This window comes from Cotesia glomerata, linkage group LG4 (assembly GCF_020080835.1).
Source record: "Cotesia glomerata isolate CgM1 linkage group LG4, MPM_Cglom_v2.3, whole genome shotgun sequence".
Lineage (NCBI taxonomy): Eukaryota > Metazoa > Arthropoda > Insecta > Hymenoptera > Braconidae > Cotesia > Cotesia glomerata.
In genome coordinates, this window is record NC_058161.1 from 6,406,741 (window position 1) to 6,427,293 (window position 20,553).

The following is a 20,553-nucleotide window of genomic DNA, read 5'->3' on the forward strand; positions in this document are numbered from 1 at the left end:
AAGTCCCAGTCTTTCGACTCAAGCTCTAAGTATTCAGTATTATACATAAGAGAGCAAACAACAGAAGGTATATCAGATACAACACGCAAAGAGCCAATACAAGAGTAAGTGGGTCAGAGAGAACTACCACAATACGACATGAGGAGCCAACAGAACCGATTGCCGTCAGTCTCGTGAGGATTGCCCAGGAGTCAACAGGTGCCAGACAAGTTTGTTGGTTTTCGTGTGCAACTTTAACACGTACCCCAACGTCACGACTGATTGTCCAGTCAAAGTGCCCGTATTTTTCATTGAGGACGCAACGTGCCATGATTTTACAATCTTATATTCATTAATTTATTCCAATTAATACTTAAAAACAACATAAACAAAATGAAGCTACAGGTAATGTTATTTTTTATTACTTAAGTTAAATAATTACCTGATTAATTCCATCACAATTAATGTTTACTGAAATTTATATAGAGCGGAAATTTAGTGAATACATGATATGTATGTGGGTGTACGTGATTCACGGTTCGCGGGTATTAATAATAATTCTTTTATTTCTTGACTTCCGGTAGTCTTCTTTTTCAATTGCTATTTTTCAAAGGTTTGCTATTAATTATTTGTTCATGACTTTTTTTTTTGTAATTATAAAAATTCTTGTGATACTGAAGTTGATAAATATTTGACAATTGTTTTTAATAAAAAAAAAAATCATAAAGAAATTCTAAAAATTGCACAAGTAGAAATTTTAGAAAAATGGAAATTCAATTTTTTTTTAAACATTTTCTTAGTACACTGAGAGAAAAAATTGCTTTTGAAAAAAAATGGGCATTGTGATAAAAAATTAATTTATTGAAATTTTTCAAGTTTTATTTCTTAGCTGAAGAAATCCAAAATTTTCTCATAGTAACTTTCTTCTTGAAAAAAAGATTCTTTGATTTAAAAAAAAAAAAAAACAATTTTAGAAATACAACTTGCGAATTTCCATCCAAAATAGTTTTTTTCCAAATCAAACAAATTTTTTTTTTTAACAAGAAAGTTGTGAGAAAAATTTTTATTTCTTCAGCGAAGAAATGAAATTATTGAAAATTTTCAACAAATTAATTTCTTATTACAACAATGCCTACTCGGATTGTTGTAATAATGTAAGTTGTAATGTACTCGCATTACAACGAAGTCTACTCGCTTCAGTCATAATTTCTTCTATAATTTTAATAAAAGTAAAAAAATTAAAAGTATATAAAAATTTCCGTCAAAGTTTCGGCATTAACTTTCCGGTTTAAAAATAGAAAATTTTGACAAATCGAAAAATTATTTTTATATTGTGAATAACTTACTGAAAAACTGACAAATAACAATAAAACTTTATAGCAATTTTACTGCGATTATAATCTACAATAATTAAAAAAATTATCTTCAAGTTATTGAAAGTATTTTTTTATAATATTTACATCTATACCCATCACATCATTAGAAAGTGACCTATCAAGTGTCAATAAAATTTCTAATCTAATGAATATCATTATGAGAAAAAAAAACAAAAGCAATAATTTGACCAAATGTAAATAGAATTAAGAACAAATAATATGCATTTCTACATACAAGCTATTAAATTTCTCTGATGCTTCGTTTTGACGTCTGATGATCTACTAACTTATTTTATATATGTATCCATATATTATTATTTAATGAAATGACTATACTGCATTATATTGTAGACATTTAATTGTTCTATATTTAAACTTGATAGTCGGTAATTCTAACAATGACAGACATTCGCTATATTTTAACATTGTAATTTTATTTCTATCATTCGATAGCAATTTATTATAAATGTGAGCTTGTGAGAAAATTATTAAATTATTGTTTTAAATTAAAACTTTCGAAAAGTAATCATTTTAAATGCAAAGAACCTAGGATTTTTTTTCCGAGTGTACGCAAGAGAAAGAACTAGAGAACATGCATATGCATCACATATAATTTAACCCAAGTAACAGAATTATAAAAAATAATCACGCATATTCCAATTGAATTAAAGGCTAAGAATTATCATTATTATTATTATAAAAAAAAGAAACTCGTAAAATAAAATAAAATGACAGTGTGTATTGAATTAAAATGTTTTTTTTTATCTTACAGATAACGATTTTAATCTTGGCGGCGAGTTTATTACCGGTGATTGCTCAAGTGCCTAAGCCAAGTTACACTAGAACAATGTTAAAGGTGTCGAGAAGTCTTCCAGGGCAGACAGAAGAGTTAAAAGTCCGTACCGCTGAAGGAAATGTCGCAACGTTGATAGTGAAACGTCGGGAAAAGTCAGAAGCTTTTAAGAATATTTCCAATCCAATTAACGAAACAGCATCTTCAGTGTCTTTATCTTCTTTATCACATTCAAATGATTCCAAAGGTATAAATGCCGAAAATGTTACTGATGTAAATGAGACGAATAGTGAAGAGAAAGTTAGCAAGAATGAGCTAACGTACGTGAAACCTGAGACCCAGACCTCCCAGAGCAGTGACAGGAAGATGGATTACGGAAGCTGGACCCCCTTAGATGTCGATGGAAAAGCCTTAAACTTACCATCAACGCCAGAAAGTTATTTAAATTGGAAACCTTTATCATCAAACGTTAAACCGACTACAGAAGAACGTACTAACTACAGTAGTTTGGTGCTGGCACGTAATTTCAAAGATAGAAAAGAAAAGTCTGAGGACACCGCGAATTCATATGTCGCCCATGTGCCCCAATTGTCAACGCGCACTAATATCGGCGCTAATTTTTTTAAAAATCGGGACGGCAAAAATGTACCGCCAGAAGTAACTGTGAGGTCAGCGATAAATGTCAAGTCCACGCCACACAGGATGCCTATGACTCTGGATCCCGACGGCACTCCAGTTATTCACGGTAAACGTGTTCCAGATGAACCAATTGATAAAATACAGACATGGAGAAATGCTAGAGTGATTAATAATAAATTAGTACTGGGTACTGTTGCTACTAATGTTGATGATGAATCTAAAACCAAGTCTTACTTGGATAATAAAGTTGAGAAACAGAGATTCGAACGATTTTTCCAAGATGTTAATCGCAGGTAAATTTTTTTTTTATATTTATTATTTAGTTTATTTAACTATTCAACACAATGAATGTTACTTTATTATTTGTTGAAATCGTTAATGAAAACAACTCACTTGTCTACGAAATATATTTCAATTAAAAAATAACTTTATTAAAAATAGTCTTTTTCAGTAACAAAAGTCCAGTGTAATTGATGATACAATTATTTTAAAAAATAAAAATTTCGACCTTTAATTTCAAAAGCGCATTGTCTTTTTGATATCTTTGGAATTTAAAGTTTAAAGTGACAGTAAAGGCTTAAAGTATCTTGAATGAAGTTATTCATAAATGAATAAGTTAAGAAGAAAAATAAAATTGTCATTTTTTAATGTTAGGTGATTCTTGAATGACATTTTGAATCCATTGATCCCGAGTGAAAGCTCAGTGAGATTAAAATGTTTAATAAGATATTTTTAGAATTTTTATTTTTTTTGTAATCAAAATTTTGTTTAATTTAACAATTTTTCTACAAAATAATTGAATTCAAAGTATAAATTTTTCTGTAAATTACATTTTTTTTTTTTTTTTTTTTTTTTTTCATTAATTTAGTATAGAAAAAATTTTTTTATCCGCAACTAAATTTAAAATTACTAATAATTATTAGAAATAATCTTGAGTTCAGTTAAAATAATAATTTTCTCTATTTTCGTGTTACCAGACACAATTTATTAAAATAGTCATTTTTTACACTGGACAATAAAAAAAATGACTTTATTTTATTCTTAAAATTAAACAGTAATAATAGATAAGAAATTACGATTTAATCGTCACTTTTTAATGAAACAAAATTCTAAAAACGACGGTACTTTTAAAGTGAGCTGTATTCTTGATAATTATCACGTTTTTTAACACAAAAATTATGAAAGACTTATTTATGCAATAATTATAACCAGCGTGACGGTTTTCAGAATTAAAAGTAAATAGAATAATAGCCGTTATAATTATTGTACGAGAGAATAGAATAAAGTAACGATTATTGAGTTGAAATAATGAATGCCTGAGCACAAAAGGACAGACAGACAGACGTGAAACGTTGTTTCGAACAGCACGAGCCATCAACAGGCGTTAACCCCGGAACTCTGGATTCGCAGGTACGGCCGCAACTACGATGACGACGATCATTATCACCAGCGCAATGTTTACCTAGAATGGGACCCAGCCAGTCACCGCAGCGCTGCATTGAAGGCTGAAATCTACGAGGCACGAAATGACAACTACCGTTCAAATATACAGAAGCGTATGTTGCATCCAGAAAACACTCAAAGCTACCCTATTTCGCAGATGTACGCGCCTGAAAGTCAAAAAATAGCCCCATTGGTACTGAAGCCTGGCGCGCGTGCTCCAGTTCTTCAGTACGCACATCCAGAGCTCGGAGTTCAACCGGCTAAGATTTTAAAAAGTGAAAAGAAGCGTCCGGATAACTTTCCTGACAACCAGAATTCATTCACCGAGCAACGTCATAAGAAGAAATACGTATTGAATGACAAAAATATTGTTGATTCATACAACACGAGAAATTATTACCCGAATCATCAATTTTACGGTTTGAAGCAGCATGTTGAGCCACCATTTTGGATAAAAATTTCAGAAAAACTTAAAAATCAATTCTCCACTGGGGTTGAAAGGGTTTCGCAATTGACTAAGCCAGTGATTGATCCCCTGGTTGAAGCGACACATAAAATTTCACAGAACTTAGGACTCTCAAGAGGTACCAACAATCAAGAAGCGCAAGACAAAGTAGGAACAGTTGCTTCAGGCTCTTCAATTTTAATTCCCGCACTTGGACTTGTTGCCTCCGGTGCTGCCTTGGGAATTGGTGCCGTGGCTGTAGGTCGTTACCTTGATGTTGATATGCTGAGACGTTCCAATGAAGATGGACAAACACTCGATGAATACCAAAGAGCGCTTTCAAGAGATGCTGCTAATACTGGAGATGTTTCAAATATTTACTATCCCGACAATTCAAAAGTCTCTGAGAATATCAATCACCAAGCTAATGCTCGGGAACTTGATGGTGGTTTTTTGATCGAAGAACGAGCTAGCGGGGAAGATATTAAAGCTAGAAGGAAGAGAAGTTTGGATCCTCTGGTTGAAGATAAAAATTTTAATGAAGACGTCATGGATGCTATTAATCAGAGATTAAGAAGAACTGGACCTGATTCAATAAGTGACATTGTAGAAATTGACGTTTCTCTACGGGGCAACAGTCAGGATGCAACTAATGAATTGAATGGTGGTAAAGCAAGACAAATACGCAGTATTGGTGAAGAAGAAGTCGATAATGTGCTACAAACACTTGATGACGATGATCAAGTTGCTGTTACGCTAGTTCATGGTGACTGGTCTTACACGCCATGCGCTAAAAAAATGTTCTGCGAGGCTATGCTTCAGAGAGGACATGACTCTAGCTTTGTCATGGAGAAGAAAATTGAATCGCTATTTAGACAGTAAGTTATTTTATTTATTATGCATTTTTTAGTTGTTTTAAATACATTTTAGTTATGGTATTTTCATTTCTAACGGTTTAGAAATTGGACACTGAAAAACAAATTTTTATAAATATCTTTTGAAGTTTATGGCTTTGGAAAAATTGCTTGAATTATAAATTTACTTGTCGAATAAAATATATTTTACATTAAAATTGGAAATTTCTAAATGGTTTAAATCTAAGAATTTAAATTATTCACGCTTTACTTCATAAATTTTCATGAACATTTTTTTATAAATTTCTTCTTGAAACAATTTATTGATATATTACTAATACATAAAGCCGCAGAAATTTAAAAATTTTTTCTAGCTTACAAATATGTTAATGAAAAAAAAAAAAATACAAAAAAGTATTTTGAAAGTTGAGCGAAAGTTTATAAAAGTGATTTTTTAAAAAAATTTATTAAATCAAACAAATAGAATTAGTTTAAATAAATTATCATAAGAAAAAAATACTGATGTAATAATATTACTTTAAAAAATATATATTGATATTAACGTTAGTATGCATATGATTTAATTATCGATATAATTAACTATATATCTGGCAACCTGTACGGTTAACATTATATAGAATTCTATACGAACTTTCTTCTTTGGCTTTCGCTCATACACATCAATGGCTCGGCATTCTTGATTAAACTTTTACCTCTTAGCATAGTTTCACGGTAATACAATTTACAATTGTATTGTCATGAATAATATAAATAAACTATCAGTAAACATCATTTTATTCGACATAATAACAATGTTTTCCCATAAAATGAAATAAAAAATTTTTATTAATATTTTCACACCTTGAATAATTGAGGTTTTTTATTTTACTGTCTTTTTCGCTGCGTAAACATGCAACTATTTATTAACTTAACAAATTAACGTTGATTAAATAAAATTATTTTTAAGTGCTATATAATTACAGTAATTTCATTATTAAGAATTACTATTTATACTATTAACCAATGACAATGTGTACTAACAGTTATTATAAATTACAATAATAATTTGTTGACACCCTTTCAACGCTTTCTAAAGCGCTGTACTTTTAATACTTTACTATAAAGTTGTACAATTTTAAAAAAATTTCTTCTCCGTCTCGTCAATTAAATTCTACACTATTGTTTTATTTTCATAGGGTAATGCAGCCCGAGGCTACACAGCAGGTGTCTCACCATTTCCAGGAGGTCATGGAAGCCGTCAGGAGGCATGACTGTTCACGATTCGCCTGCCCTGCGACGTAAGCCGAGAATGTTATTTATTAGCCATCTGAAATTAATCGAAGTAATACTTAAAAAATTAATACATTATTTAAGGTTTTATTTATGTGAAATCTAGTTTATTTTTTATTATTTATTATAAAATAATGAAAATAATGTCTATAATAATAATATTTATAATTGACGGCGATTACGAGGCTGTCGTATGAAAAATTAAGTTATTTATTTTTCATACGATTTTATAAAACATAAATATTTATTCAATAAGAGACTGTAAAAAATTATATGAAAATGTTTAGTTCTCTATTTAATTATTTAAAATAACAATATAGTATGAAAGAGATGTAATTATTTAAAAAAATTTTTTTGTTTATAATTATTATATTTTTATGTAATTTATACTCATAATCAATACCGTAAAATACTTTATCAAAGTACTGTTGCTTATAATTGGCCGAACCTGATTTTATTTAAAATAAATTATGATGATTATAAATATAAGATATTCATTATAATTACATGATGGGTTTTTGAACCCCACAGTTAATTTTAATGAACATTCTTTGCATAAAATATTTAAAATCTCATAAAAATTAATCTATTTATAAAAAACAAAAACATATATTTTACTTTGTAAGTATAATTGTTAAAAATGTATAATAAAATAACTTTTTATTACTTAAGTACATTCTTATTAAACTGATTATAATTTTTCCATCATCCTTGAAATGAAAACATGCTGCTTTTTATTACGGTTTTAATATGATATACCCTTAATAGTCGTATATTAAAGATTCTTAGGAGTAATTTATAATAATTATCTGCAATTACAGGAGTTATTATTAAATAGTTTTTTTATTATCAATCAAATTCTTGTTTATTTTTACAAAAAGTAGTTTACAACTTTAAAGGTATCAAGTTAGATGTTTCTTCATTCAATCAGATCGAATTCTTCAGAAACTAAAAAAAGGCATTTACTTGTAATTAATACCATAAAATTAATCGTGAAGAAAATAAAACTTTGTCAAAAAGTAAATATTAAATTTGTTTAAGAAATTTGTCTTTTAAAATTTATAGTTTTATAGTAAATTTTATTAAGAATATATTTTAAAATTATCTAAGCGTCAACCTCCATTTTTAGTTTTTAATATTTCTTAAATTATAAAATTCTTCAGAAACTGAAAGAAAAAATTTACTTGTAATTAATACCATAAAATTAATCGTAAAGAAAATAAAACTTTGTCAAAAAGTAAATATTAAATTTGATTAAGAAATTTATTTTCTAAAATTTATAGTTTTATAGTAAATTTTATTAAGAATATATTTTTAAATTATTTCTAAGCATTGACCTCCATTTTTAGTTTTTAATACTTCTTAAATTATAAAATTCTTCAGAAACTGAAAGAAGATATTTACTTGTAATTAATACTATAAAATTAATTATAAAGAAAATAAAACTTTGCCAAAAAGTAAATGCTAAATTTGATTAAGAAATTTATCTTACTTTTTATTTTTTAAGAATATATTTTAAAATTATCTAAGCGTCAACCTACATTTGGTATTTAATACTTTTTAAATTATAGAAGTCATAAAATGCTTTCATTCAAAAAGTATATACTGAAAAAAATAAAATTTAACAGTAAAAATGAAAAAACAATAAAATTTGCATTTAGGTACATTAATTAGTTTTCATGCTCGTGTGTTTACATTATCCATTACATGTCATGAGAAAGCATCAAAGTTCTACTTGCCTACTTGATTCAACTCGTCACGATAATGCGGTAATTTGCTCCATGACGACACTTCAATAGTTTGACTTCCATGATAATGTTGCGTGATTACAGTCGATTATAAGATAGGGTATGATCATCAAAAACATTTTATTACATTGATTAAACAATGATTATACCCACAATGACTCAGATCTTTTAAAATTTTCATTTTTATTTTTTAAAAATTTAGCAGATAAATTATTTATGGACTATATCACACTCATAAACTCATAAACTGCTTGTCATTGTTTTAGATAAATTTGAAGCTTTCTAAACACTAAATAGACTGTAACACTAATGAGTTTTCCTTAAAAAAAAATCAAGTATTTCCAACATTAATTAGCGTATTTTTTACTTTCACTAATTTATTTCTCTGCAAGATTTTTTTTTCCCCCCAAGTAAAAACGTAACATATGGCAGCAAAAACTAGAGAGAAATTTTCACAAGTAATTTTTTCCTGTATATAAATTTTCGATCGAAACTTTAAAACTTTACAAATTAAACGGATCTACACAAGAGAGATTATCTTATTGCATCGTGTATTATTGATGCATTCTTCTTTCGCCGTGGAAGTTAATAATCAATAATTTTCGGTATGTCATCAAATAGAACTTTAGTTTTTATTCATCTATCATCAGTAAAACGTCAATGGACGATTACAATGAAGGTACTTACCACCCGATAATTTAAAAAAATTTTATTAACAGATTTTATTGAGAAAAAATATTTTATCAGGATTTTCCTATGCTGTGGGTTGGAATCCGCTCATGCTTAATTTTATCGGTGCGTGGCCATTCAAGTCTAACAAGGGAATTAAGAAATACAAAATATGGTTTTCCTTTTTTTGTGTGTTAATTTTTATATGGATTCCACTGACAGCAAGTGTTTATCCACTTTGGGGAAATATGGACGCCGTTATTGAATGTCTATCCATCATTATTCCACTCATTATTGCTCTAATGAAATTGGTCATTTTTTATTACTATAAAAAAGGTAATTTAATTTATTTTGATTGATAATTTTTTCTAACTGCGTGTTTTATTATTTCAGAAATGCGGGTATTGATTGATTCAGTTGCTAAAGATTGGGCGGTTGTGAGAAAAAAAGAAGAAAAATTAGTGATGATAGAAATGGCGAAACTAAGCAGAATAATTTCAATAATTTCTGTTTTTCTCATCAATATTACTATTATTGCATACTTATTATTTAAGGTTGATTGAATGAAATAAAATGGATAGTTAGATTATTAAATAATCCGAGTTAAATTTCAGATTTGGCTGGCATTAAAAATGAAAAAAGAACAAATAATCAACGATTCGAATTTAGTTTTTAATCTTCTCTATACAGCGTATTTACCTTACTCTACTAGAGAATATAAATACTATTTGCCCACTTGGGCTGTTCAGTGTTTCACGACATACTTCTCAACAACTGCCTACGCATCCTTTGATAGTTTCCTGTCCATGATTTTGTTGCATATTTGTGGCCAATTAACAGTTGTTGGAATATCACTAAAAGATCTTATTAACAAAACAAATTCAGAAAATTTATATCTATTCCAAAAGAATTTTGGACGAATCATAAAACGTCACGAAGAGCTAAACCAGTGAGAATTAAGAAAATCATTTTTTACTTCATTGATAAAGCGATGACATAATTTTTAAATCAATTTTTTTTAAGGTTGATTAAATTGATCGATAATTCTTTTTGCATTATTTTGCTCCCTCAAATGCTTGTATGTACTTTGGCATTTTGTTTTCAAGGCTACGTTTTAGCTTCAGTAAGTAACAGATGAATGAAAAAATTATTTTTAGTATAGTAATTTTTTTTTATACTAAAAATAAATTTTATTACAAAAATTAAATGAGTTTTCAGAGTTTGATTGATAACGAAAGTAATGACATGTCGATACTTGAAATGATGTTCTTTAGTTCATATATGATTTACACTCTTATTCATCTTTTTATTTATTGTTATATTGGTGACTGCTTATCTTACAATGTAAGTCTAGATCAGTAGCCTTTTTAAGTTTAATAATTTATAAAGGGCTTGCAAATATTTGAATTATTTGAAAAATTTTTTCATTTAAAAAATTTTTACAAACATTTTGTTTTTAGAGTATGTCAATAAATCAATGGTGTTATGAAAGCAAATGGTACAATTTACCTTTCAAAGAAGCTCGATTATTGATATTTATTAATTTTCGTACATACAAGCCTCTTGTTATAACAGCCGGGAAATTTTGCGCATTCTCAAGACATCTTTTTCTTGTTGTGAGTATAACTTTATAATATTTCTTTGGAATAAGTTTTATATCAACTAGCTTTTTTTATTAATGATAATGATTAACTCTTTCAGATTTTGAAGACTTCTTTTGGCTATTTGTCAATGCTTTTGACAATAAAACAATAAATTATTAATTTTTTATAGTAATTCTAGTTTTAAAAATTTCGTGCAGTGGATGAATTTTTCTTTCTCTCTGAAACAGTATTTAATTTGTGTATAAAATGTTATGTCACTTAGCTTAGTTGCATATATTAAAATTTTTTTGATATGTTACAGCATGTAATCAAATAAGTTTTTATATATTTTTATACTTTTTTCTTCAACGAATCAATAAAATTTGTTTTTGATCAAATGATTTATTTATTTTTTTTATTCACAAAAGATTATCTACCGTTTGTGATTTTAAGAAGTAGAGATAGATTTCAATAAAAAAAAAATATAACAATCATCTGGTTGAAAATTTAAAAACTGAATAAATAAAATACGAACCATTAAAATAGGAATTATTTTATATCATGCAGTCACATATATCTTTAACTAGTTTTTTTCAAATCTCCAACTCTTCTGCTTGGTTCTTTTTCTTTTTCTTCAACTTTTTTCATTTTCGAAGATTCGCTTTAATACGTGCGCGTTCTCCGTTATTGAATGGTTTGTTCTTACGCTACGTCGGGGCCTTATCTTGTTTGTCATTAATACCTCGCACATATTTCGTTTTTATTTAATTGATATCTAACTCTCACGAATAAGCTGTCGCTAATGGTTTAGTTGTCAGCTAATTTGTCGCGAATCCGGCCTTGAATTATTTTTTATTCTATTGGAATAGACGAGTTAATTAAAGGAATAATTGATACAACAGATCAATACCATAAATAAATTTGGCGTTTTCAGAACTTGGTTGATAGCACGAATAACGACTTGTCAGTTCTTGAAATAATGTTTATTGTTGCGCATATGGTTTACACAATTTTATATCTCTATATTTATTGTTATATTAGTAGTCATCTCTCCTTTGAAGTAAGTACCACAATGTTAATATTAAATAATAATTGAATTTTACAATTTTTATTATAAGCATTCATTTATTTCTACAGAACACTTCGATAAGAAAAATTTGCACACTACGAAAAAATGAATTCGACAAGAAATTAGAAAGTTATATTGAAAAAACGACTTTTTGAAAATTTGCTATGATGACATTTCTGAAACAAATTGATTGATTTTAATGCGTTAAGTAAAATTCGATTTTTAAGTTATGACAAAAAAAACTTTTTTGAAAATTTTATTTTTGAGATTTGAGACATACATCCAGAAATCGACACAAAAATAGTGATAATAGCTTCTTTAATTTTCAAAAAACTAGGACTTATGACAATGACTTTTTTTTTTAATTCGTAACTTTATTTATTTGTTAAAAATTTTTTGATACTCGATAATTTAGACGACTGAAAAAAAAAGTTTTTTAAATATTTCACATAGTAATTTCTTACTTTTCTGTTATTGCAAATATATATGTTAATAAAAAAAGTAATATTTATTCACTTTATTGATTTATGATAGCATTTAAAGTCCCCTCGAATATCATAGTTTTTTTTTTTCATTTTTTTTTCTTATTGAGTTACTTTACTGCCCACTGACAACTTAACAATTCAATTCGACAGATGGTCGAACATATCGGCTCGCCAATTATCTCATGGTACCATGATTTTTTAATTCAACTTTTAAACTGTTCAGTATTGCGCGGTTTCCGTATATAGATTTTTAACGATTACCTGGTCACTTACACTTCGATTGTCGTTGAGACAGCATTAATGGAAAACAGCAAAGGTAATTTCCTAAGTTCTTATAAAAATATGAAATCAAAATAAAATTTATCATCAATTATTATTATATTACTTTAAACAAGAAAGGTTTCAAGTATGCAATCGCCTGGAACCAAACAAGTATGAAAATCGTCGGTCTTTGGCCTGAACGCGACGATGGAGTAGTTACCAAACTAAGAGGCTGGTTTAGTGCCTGTTTGATAATACTGATAATTTATCTTCCGCAATCAGCTAGTGTGTATTGTTATTGGGGCAATATGGATGCTGTCGTCGAATGTCTTTCAATAAACGGGCCAGTATTAATTACAATTGTTAAGATTATTATTTTTCGGTATAACAGAAAAGGTGAATTAGGAATAAATTTTATTTTTAACATTTTAAGTTTTAATATTTTAAGCATTTTAATTTTTAACAATTTAATAGTATATTACACACCTAGGGAAGTAAAGTAAGAAATGTCTCAGATCACATGTAATGTGATCACTTCGCCGAGGCGAAGCCGAGGTCAACAAACATGTGATCTGAGGCTTTCTTATTTACTTCCCGTAGAGTGTATACTATTTTTTTGCTCGACGAAGGCAGAAAGAGGCAACTTCGTTTAGCGCAGCGGGCTGAAAGTTGACACTTTCTGCCCGTCGAGCAAAATAGTATATTACACACCTAGGGAAGTAAAGTAAGAAATGTCTCAGATCACATGTAATTGTTGGCCGAGGCGAAGCCGAGGTCAACAAACATGTGATCTGAGGCTTTCTTATTTACTTCCCGTGGAGTGTATACTATTTTTTTGCTCGACGAAGGCAGGAAGCGGCAATTTCGTTTAGCGCAGCGGGCCGAAAGTTGACGCTTTCTGCCCGTCGAGCAAAAAAAATTGTTGACATTAAGGTAGTACCCTCGCCAGAGTCGTTTTCTTAGGATTTTTTTTTTAATTTTGGCAGATACATATTCATATAATTCTGCATCGATTGGTACAATTTGAAAATTTTTGACCATCTAGTTTCAGAGATATTTAAGTTCAAAGTTTGAGTTTTGAACGCTCTTATACATTACGGTATACGGGATATCGAAAACTTTACCTATAAACATTTTTATGTCTCAGAAACTTTTCTTAGGATCTTTTTAAAAAACTAAAGTAACGTTAACTAACACACGCAGAAAAATTTTTTGTTAAAGCAACAAAAAATAAGTTGTGACAACAAATTGTTATGTTGATATAGGGATAACAAATAATATGTTGTGTTAACAAACACATAGGTTATAATAAGTAATTCATATGCTCACTCAACAAAATTATTTTGTTATTGTAACCAAATCTTTCAATTATTTAAAAAAAATAGTTTTTTTGAAGTAACAAAGCGATTTTGTTAAGACAACAAAATTAACTTCAGAGCAGTAAAAACTCATTTGTTATTACAACTTAGTTGATCTTGTTAAATAAACTAGTTGATTTGTTATTGTAAGTAAATTCATTTGTTATCACAGCATATTTTTTTGTTATTCCTGTTTTTGTTGTCCTAACAAATAATTTTTATGCGTGCAACTAAACAATTTTTTAATAGTATATTACACATCTAGGGCAGTAAAATAAGAAATGTCTCAGGTCACATGTAATTGTTGTCCGAGGCGAAGCCGAGGTCAATAAACATGTGATCTGAGGCTTTCTTATTTACTGCCCGTGGTGTGTATACTATTTTTTTGCCCTCCGGGCGGAAAGTGGCAACTTTCGTCCCGCTGCGCTAAACTAAGTTGCCGCTTTCCGCCTTCGTTGGACAAAAAAATAGTATACACTCCTCGGGAAGTAAATAAGAAAGCCTCAGATCACATGTTTGTTGACCTCGGCTTCGCCTCGTACATGTGATCTTTACTTCAGGTGTTGTCTATTTCTCACCTCCGGGCGGAAAGCGTCAATTTTCCTCCCGCTGCGCTAAACGAAAATGCCGCTTTCCGCCTCCGTCGAGGAGAAAAATAGTATACACACCACGGGCAGTAAATAAGAAAGCCTCAGATCACATGTTTATTGACCTCGGCTTCGCCTCGGACAACAATTACATGTGATCTGAGACATTTCTTATTTTACTGCCCTAGATGTGTAATATACTATTTCTCCTCTACGGAGGCGGAAAGCGGCATTTTCGTTTAGCGCAGCGGGAGGAAAATTGACGCTTTCCGCCCAGAGGTGAGAAAAAATAATTTCATTGATAATTACCACATAGTTTCAGAGATATTTATGAATAAGTAATGCAAAATTTATCAGACTAGCCGATGAAGGGATACGTTAATAAAGCTGTGGCAACAGCGCAAGTTTTGTGAGCCGCGAAAAAAGTATGAGACGCGCATACGCTGAAAAATTTTAAAAGTTTAATTTACGTTAGTGTAACATTATAGTTATTAATTTTATTTATTTAAAAAAAAATAACAATGATTATTTTAAGAAAATAAATATTTTTCTATATTTATTAAAAATTCAAAAAGTTAACAATTTTAATATAGTAATATATATTAATCTTCCATAAGTTATAAAAATAATAGTCAGATGAAATAATAAAAAATACTAAAATTTAAAATCAGTTAATACATGAATACAAAAAATTTAATTACTGATTTTTCAGAAAAAACAAAACAATATTGTCAATTATTTTTTTTCAGATATTGTAATTATATTTCCGAATAAATGTATGTAAATAAATAAATAAACGCATGTATCAAAACAGAGGTTAGTCAACAGCTGGTCTAAAACACTACAGTATAACCACTATAAAATATCTTAACGCTCATGCAGTGTTGCCAGACTTTTCAAACGATCAGTTTTTCGTTCATGATTGGCTAAAATATGTACATAAACAGCAAAAAGTTTTAGGCATGTCAATAATGATTCTCCAGTATATGTACCGTACACTCTAGCATAAACTTTTGACTACGGAAGTCGCGAGGGTTCTAACTTAAGAAGACCTTAGGAAAACTCTAACTTGAAATTTTATCTACATACATACAAATAAAAAAAAATGTTCTTGAATCAAGTATATAATTTTGAAGAACTTCATCTTCTTGATTTGAGTAAAAAAATTCTTAAACTAAGAAATTTTTACTTGTTTTAAATAAATTTTACTTGATTCAAGAATTTTTCGTCTTGATTCTAGAGAATTACCCACTTCAAAATTATTTTCTTGGTTCAAGAATTTTCCTCTTGAATCAAGTTAATTTTTTTTCAGTGTAGAAATAGAAAAAAAATTTTTTTTCATTTTCATAGTTATCTTTCTTCTTAAAGAAAAGTAAAAAAATGTATAACAATGAAAAATTATATTTCTTTATTTTTTTTTTTAGTGTTGCAAAGAGTTATCAATGCGATAGAAGAAGATTGGAGTGTTTCAAGAAGTGATGAAGAATTTGCAGTTATGCTTAAAACTGCTAAGATAAGTCGAGCTATTTCCGTAATCTCTACTGCGGTCACTAACAGCCTTTTTGTAGCATATATATTTTTTAAGGAAAGTTGATTTATTATAAATTATATACGGCAATGATTATTGTATTTTGAGTTAAAATAATGAACTTGTATTGATTGTAGATATGGGAAGGCTATGAAATGTCAAAACGAACGGATCTAGATCCTCGATTATCAGTAGGACTACTTCACCCCGCGTACTTTCCTTATGATACAAAAAAAATAAGATTGTTTGTTCCTACATGGATAGCACAACTAATAGCGACATTTTTTTCAATGACTGCATACGCGGCTTTCGATACATTTATGTCGTGTATGGTGCTCCATATTTGCGGTCAATTGGCAGTCGTTGGCATAGCGTTGAGGAAACTTATTAATGAGAGCACGAAAAATAATCCAAGGAAGTTTTGGAGCGAATTTTCAAAAATAGTTGAACGACACGAAAAATTAAACGAGTGAGGTTTTTTCAATACTTCAGTTAGAAATATTTTAAAAAGTTATTTAGAAAACAAATCTTATGTTCCAATCATCAAGATTAGCTAAAGTAATTGAAGACTCATTCAGTTCCATACTTCTTCCACAAATGATTATTTGCACTACTACTTTTTGTTTTCAAGGATTTGCAATGATCTCGGTAATGATAAAATTAATTATTAATGTTTGTACACTGAAAAAAAAATTCTTGACTAGAGCGTAAATTTTCTTGGCTCAATAAAATATTAAGGAAGGTTGAAAATTTCTTGAATGAAGCCAAGAAAATTTTTTCTTACTCCAAAATAACTTTTGTTTTCCTTAAAATTTTGTTGGCGCAAGAAATTTGTTTTTTGTAAGTATTAATTTATAAAACTAATGAAATCATTTGGCTCAGAGTTTCATTAATCCATTGGCTGGAAAAGTATCTGTTCTTGAAATGTTATTTTCAATTGTATACGTCTTTTACACTGTTTTACATCTATTTGTTTATTGCTACGTTGGTGACTATTTATCATTTGAGGTAAGTTAATTTTCTTTAAGTGATTGTAACAAATTTTAAATTGTAACAAATAAAAATAACTATTTTCTTTATTAGAGTTCACGAATTGGTGAATCATATTACAAAGGAAATTGGTATAATTTATCTGTAGACAAATCACGATCATTGATGTTCGTTGGACATCGCGCCCGAAGACCTTTAAAAATAACAGCCGGGAAATTTTGTGCGTTTTCGAGAAATTTATTTCTTGTAGTGAGTCGAGTATTTTTATTTGAAATCAAATTATTCATTAATTTTTATTTTTATTAAATTAATTACTATTTTTAGGTTCTGAAAACCAGTTTCGGCTACTTATCTATGTTATTAGCAGTTAAAAAAGGAAGTCCTTCGTAAAATCCTTAAATAATAAATATTTATATAATCCAATAATATTACCTTAGAGATTTATTTTCCGTATATAGAAATGATCCATTAACTGCTCTTGCTTATACACAATACATAATTTCATAAGTTTAAAATTATTTAATAAAAAAAAAAATTAAAGTTTCCTTGTGAAATATTTTTCAAACTAAATTATTAATAATTTATTTATTAGGCACATATTCGACTTTTTCTTAAATGATAAATTTTTTTATATAAAAAAAGGTTTTCTTTCACTCTTAAAAATGAATCATGTTATATATAAATACTCTCTTTAGACGATAAGTTATTTTTGTATAAAAAAAAAGAACTAAAATTTTTTTTTTCATTTTTTTTCAAGCGTACATTAGAAGTACTTTAAATGACAAAAAAAGTATTCGCTAGGTACTTAACAACGCGCAACTATTCACGACGCATATTCGACATATGGTTGAATGAAATTTACCCAATTATCTTATAGATCGATACTTTTCCTTTAAATTTTAAAACTTCTTCTTCCCGGGTGTAGTCTAGTATTTTCAGTCGGTGTTCTCAGTAGCCGCTAGACATCCACCTGAAAAAATGGAATATAGCCAGGGTATTCTTAAATTTTGTGCACATAAATAATAATAAGTCGTACAACAAATTTATATTGTAATTAAGTAATACTTTTTGTCTAAAAAGATTTCAAGTTTGCAATTGCGTTCAATCAAGCTAGTTTGAAATTTGTGGGACTCTGGCCAGAAGCAAATGACGGATATATTACTAAATTAAAAGCTTGGTTTGGTGCTTCGTTGATATTTTTAACTATTTATTTGCCTCAATCAACATTAGCTTACCTTAATTGGGGTAATATGAACGCTGTCATTGAGAGTCTTTCTATCAACGGACCAATATTTATCGCAATAATTAAAATTATCATTTTTCGTCGTTACAGGAAAGGTAAAGTCAGTTAAATTTGCATATTTTTAGATACTATTCCTATAATTATTTTTTTTTAATAATTTATTAATAAATTTAAAACTTTTTTTTCGAGTGTTGAGAGTAGCAATCGATATGATGGCAAGAGATTGGAGTGAAGTGAGAAGTAAAGAAGAATATACAGTGATGCTTAAGACTGCTAAAATTAGTCGAATTATTTCAGTAATTTCAACTATAATTACCAATTCTCTCTTTATTGCATTTGTGTTTTTTAAGGTCAGTAATTTAATATTATAGCTAATTAATAATCAACTGAGTTATCCATGTCTTATATCAAATTTTTTTATATAATTCTAGATTTGGATCGGTAAGCAATTGATAAAACGAACTGATTTAGATTCCCGGTTGTCGGATCCACGGTTACTTTACCCTGGATACCTGCCTTATAACTCCAGACTAATGATATTCTTCATACCTTCGTGGATAGCGCAATGCTTTGCCACAATTTTTTCCATGACAGCATACGCAGCTTTTGATACGTTTGTTTCAGCAATGGTGCTCCATATTTGCGGACAATTGAAAGTTATTGGAGTTTCATTAAAGAATCTTATTAATGATGACGTTGAAAATGACTTGAACGACTACTTGCATAAGTTTTCAAAAATCGTTGAACATCACGAAGAAATAAACAAGTAAGTAAACTGATAAAAAAATTATCTTGATTTGAAAGAAAAAAATCTTGAACCAAAAATATCATTTTGAAGAGTTAGATCGTCTTAAATCAAGAAGTAAAAGTTTTTTGAAAAAAAAATTATTTCTGGTTCAAGTAAATTTTGCTTGATCCAATAATTTTTCTTTTTGATTCAAAATAATCTTTAAAATTTAAAATTTTTTCTCTTAAGATAATTTTTTTTTATCATATAAATAAGGTAAGAATTTGTGAATGGTTAAGGCAAATCGAATTCACTATTTACTATTTTATTGTTTTTTTTTATTTTTTTTGCATAAGCAGACTAGCACAAACAATTGAAAATTCATTCAATTTAATTCTTCTGCCTCAAATGTTTGTATGTACCGTAACGTTTTGCCTTCAAGGATTTGCAATGATCTCGGTAATTAGAATTTATTAAAAAAAAATGAACATTTCTCAACTATTCTTATAAAACTAATGAAAAATTTGCCTCAGAGCTTCATAGATCCATCTGCAGGAAAAATTTCTATTTTTGAGATGTTATTTTCTATTGTCTACGTATTTTATACCGTTTTGCATCTATTTGTTTACTGTTATGTCGGAGATTTTTTGTCATTTGAGGTAAATACGTGTTTTCAATACAAAACATTAATTTAAGTTTCTGTTTTATAAAATAAAATCATTTATATAGAGTACTATAATTGGGCAATCATACTACTTCAGCCGTTGGTATGATTTATCACAACAGAAAGCACGGTCTTTAATGTTCATTGGTCATCGTGCTCGCAGACCTTTACTACTTACGGCAGGAACGTTCTGTGCTTTTTCGAGAAATTTATTTATCGCTGTTGTGAAGACATCTTTTGGCTATTTATCGATGTTATTAGCTTTAAAGCAAGATTAACTTCCTGTTTAGAGTTACTATAAGTAGTTTTCAGAGTGTTGGTAATAGTAATAACAGTACACGAAGAGAATTTTATGTTAACGGTAACCATCCCTATTTTGTAGCTTCTACTATTCAGGATGGTTATTAACTTTTGCAAAGTTAAGATGATAAATGCAACTATCCGGCGATTGTAATTAGTACGATCAGTATATATTAATTCCCACAATTATGATGATACGGTTTATTATCTAGATGGTAACTTTTATCATCGGAGATAGTTAAAATCATCATGATTGCAATCATAAAAAAAATAAACAAGAAGTATAAAAAACTAAACTTTTTCGATTTTAGAGTCAGAATATAATAACATTCTAATTTTTGACATAAGAGTGAGTATTGAAAAAAGTATATCTATATTATTAAGAAAATAACAAAAATTTTGTCTCCAGGATAGTCATATGATAAAATCGGTTTTTTTTTAGTGAAATTTAGTGTCATTGCAAAGGTCTTGACTTGAATTTCCGTCTTTTTAAGGTTTCATATCATTCTCACCGATAGCCAA

The 20,553-nt window shown here is 28.7% G+C and overlaps 3 protein-coding genes across 4 annotated transcripts; all 3 read left to right on the forward strand.

Annotated features, from left to right (window-relative positions):
• The first annotated feature begins 12 nt into the window (after positions 1-12).
• LOC123262929 lies at positions 13-7,004 on the forward strand. 2 transcript variants are annotated; one of them, XM_044725424.1, is made up of 4 exons: positions 13-384; positions 2,128-3,080; positions 4,153-5,553; positions 6,726-7,004. In XM_044725424.1, exons 1-4 carry the CDS (start codon positions 373-375, stop codon positions 6,829-6,831), a joined length of 2,472 nt encoding a protein of 823 aa, XP_044581359.1. In that variant the 5' UTR covers positions 13-372; the 3' UTR covers positions 6,832-7,004. The 2 variants fall into 2 exon arrangements, with proteins under 2 accessions (XP_044581359.1, XP_044581360.1); XM_044725425.1 differs by having other exon boundaries at positions 24-384; positions 4,198-5,553; positions 6,726-7,001.
• A 2,159-nt stretch (positions 7,005-9,163) lies between these two features.
• On the forward strand, positions 9,164-11,075 carry LOC123262932 (odorant receptor 4-like). The gene is made up of 8 exons (XM_044725427.1): positions 9,164-9,246; positions 9,315-9,572; positions 9,630-9,790; positions 9,851-10,185; positions 10,260-10,359; positions 10,455-10,580; positions 10,697-10,852; positions 10,938-11,075. The coding sequence occupies exons 1-8, from the start codon at positions 9,228-9,230 to the stop codon at positions 10,989-10,991; spliced, it is 1,209 nt and encodes a 402-aa protein (XP_044581362.1). The 5' UTR covers positions 9,164-9,227; the 3' UTR covers positions 10,992-11,075.
• A 1,379-nt stretch (positions 11,076-12,454) lies between these two features.
• On the forward strand, positions 12,455-20,345 carry LOC123262986. Its single transcript, XM_044725493.1, has 14 exons — positions 12,455-12,689; positions 12,773-13,030; positions 16,004-16,164; positions 16,245-16,576; positions 16,656-16,755; positions 16,990-17,115; positions 17,191-17,346; positions 17,422-17,483; positions 18,173-18,435; positions 18,530-18,690; positions 18,772-19,106; positions 19,427-19,526; positions 19,601-19,726; positions 19,797-20,345. The coding sequence occupies exons 1-14, from the start codon at positions 12,674-12,676 to the stop codon at positions 20,007-20,009; spliced, it is 2,409 nt and encodes an 802-aa protein (XP_044581428.1). The 5' UTR covers positions 12,455-12,673; the 3' UTR covers positions 20,010-20,345.
• Positions 20,346-20,553: the final 208 nt, after the last annotated feature.

Bases quoted from the DNA above. Each gene is read 5' to 3' on its own strand.
- LOC123262929 (XM_044725424.1), top strand. The intron at 3,081-4,152 runs GTAAATTTTTTT...TGTTTCGAACAG, and splicing joins TTCCAAGATGTTAATCGCAG to CACGAGCCATCAACAGGCGT. The intron at 5,554-6,725 runs GTAAGTTATTTT...TTATTTTCATAG, and splicing joins ATTGAATCGCTATTTAGACA to GGTAATGCAGCCCGAGGCTA.
- LOC123262932 (XM_044725427.1), top strand. The intron at 9,791-9,850 runs GTTGATTGAATG...GTTAAATTTCAG, and splicing joins TTGCATACTTATTATTTAAG to ATTTGGCTGGCATTAAAAAT. The intron at 10,853-10,937 runs GTGAGTATAACT...TAACTCTTTCAG, and splicing joins CAAGACATCTTTTTCTTGTT to ATTTTGAAGACTTCTTTTGG.
- LOC123262986 (XM_044725493.1), top strand. The intron at 17,484-18,172 runs GTAAAATCCTTA...ACTTTTTGTCTA, and splicing joins GTTAAAAAAGGAAGTCCTTC to AAAAGATTTCAAGTTTGCAA. The intron at 19,527-19,600 runs GTAATTAGAATT...AATTTGCCTCAG, and splicing joins AAGGATTTGCAATGATCTCG to AGCTTCATAGATCCATCTGC.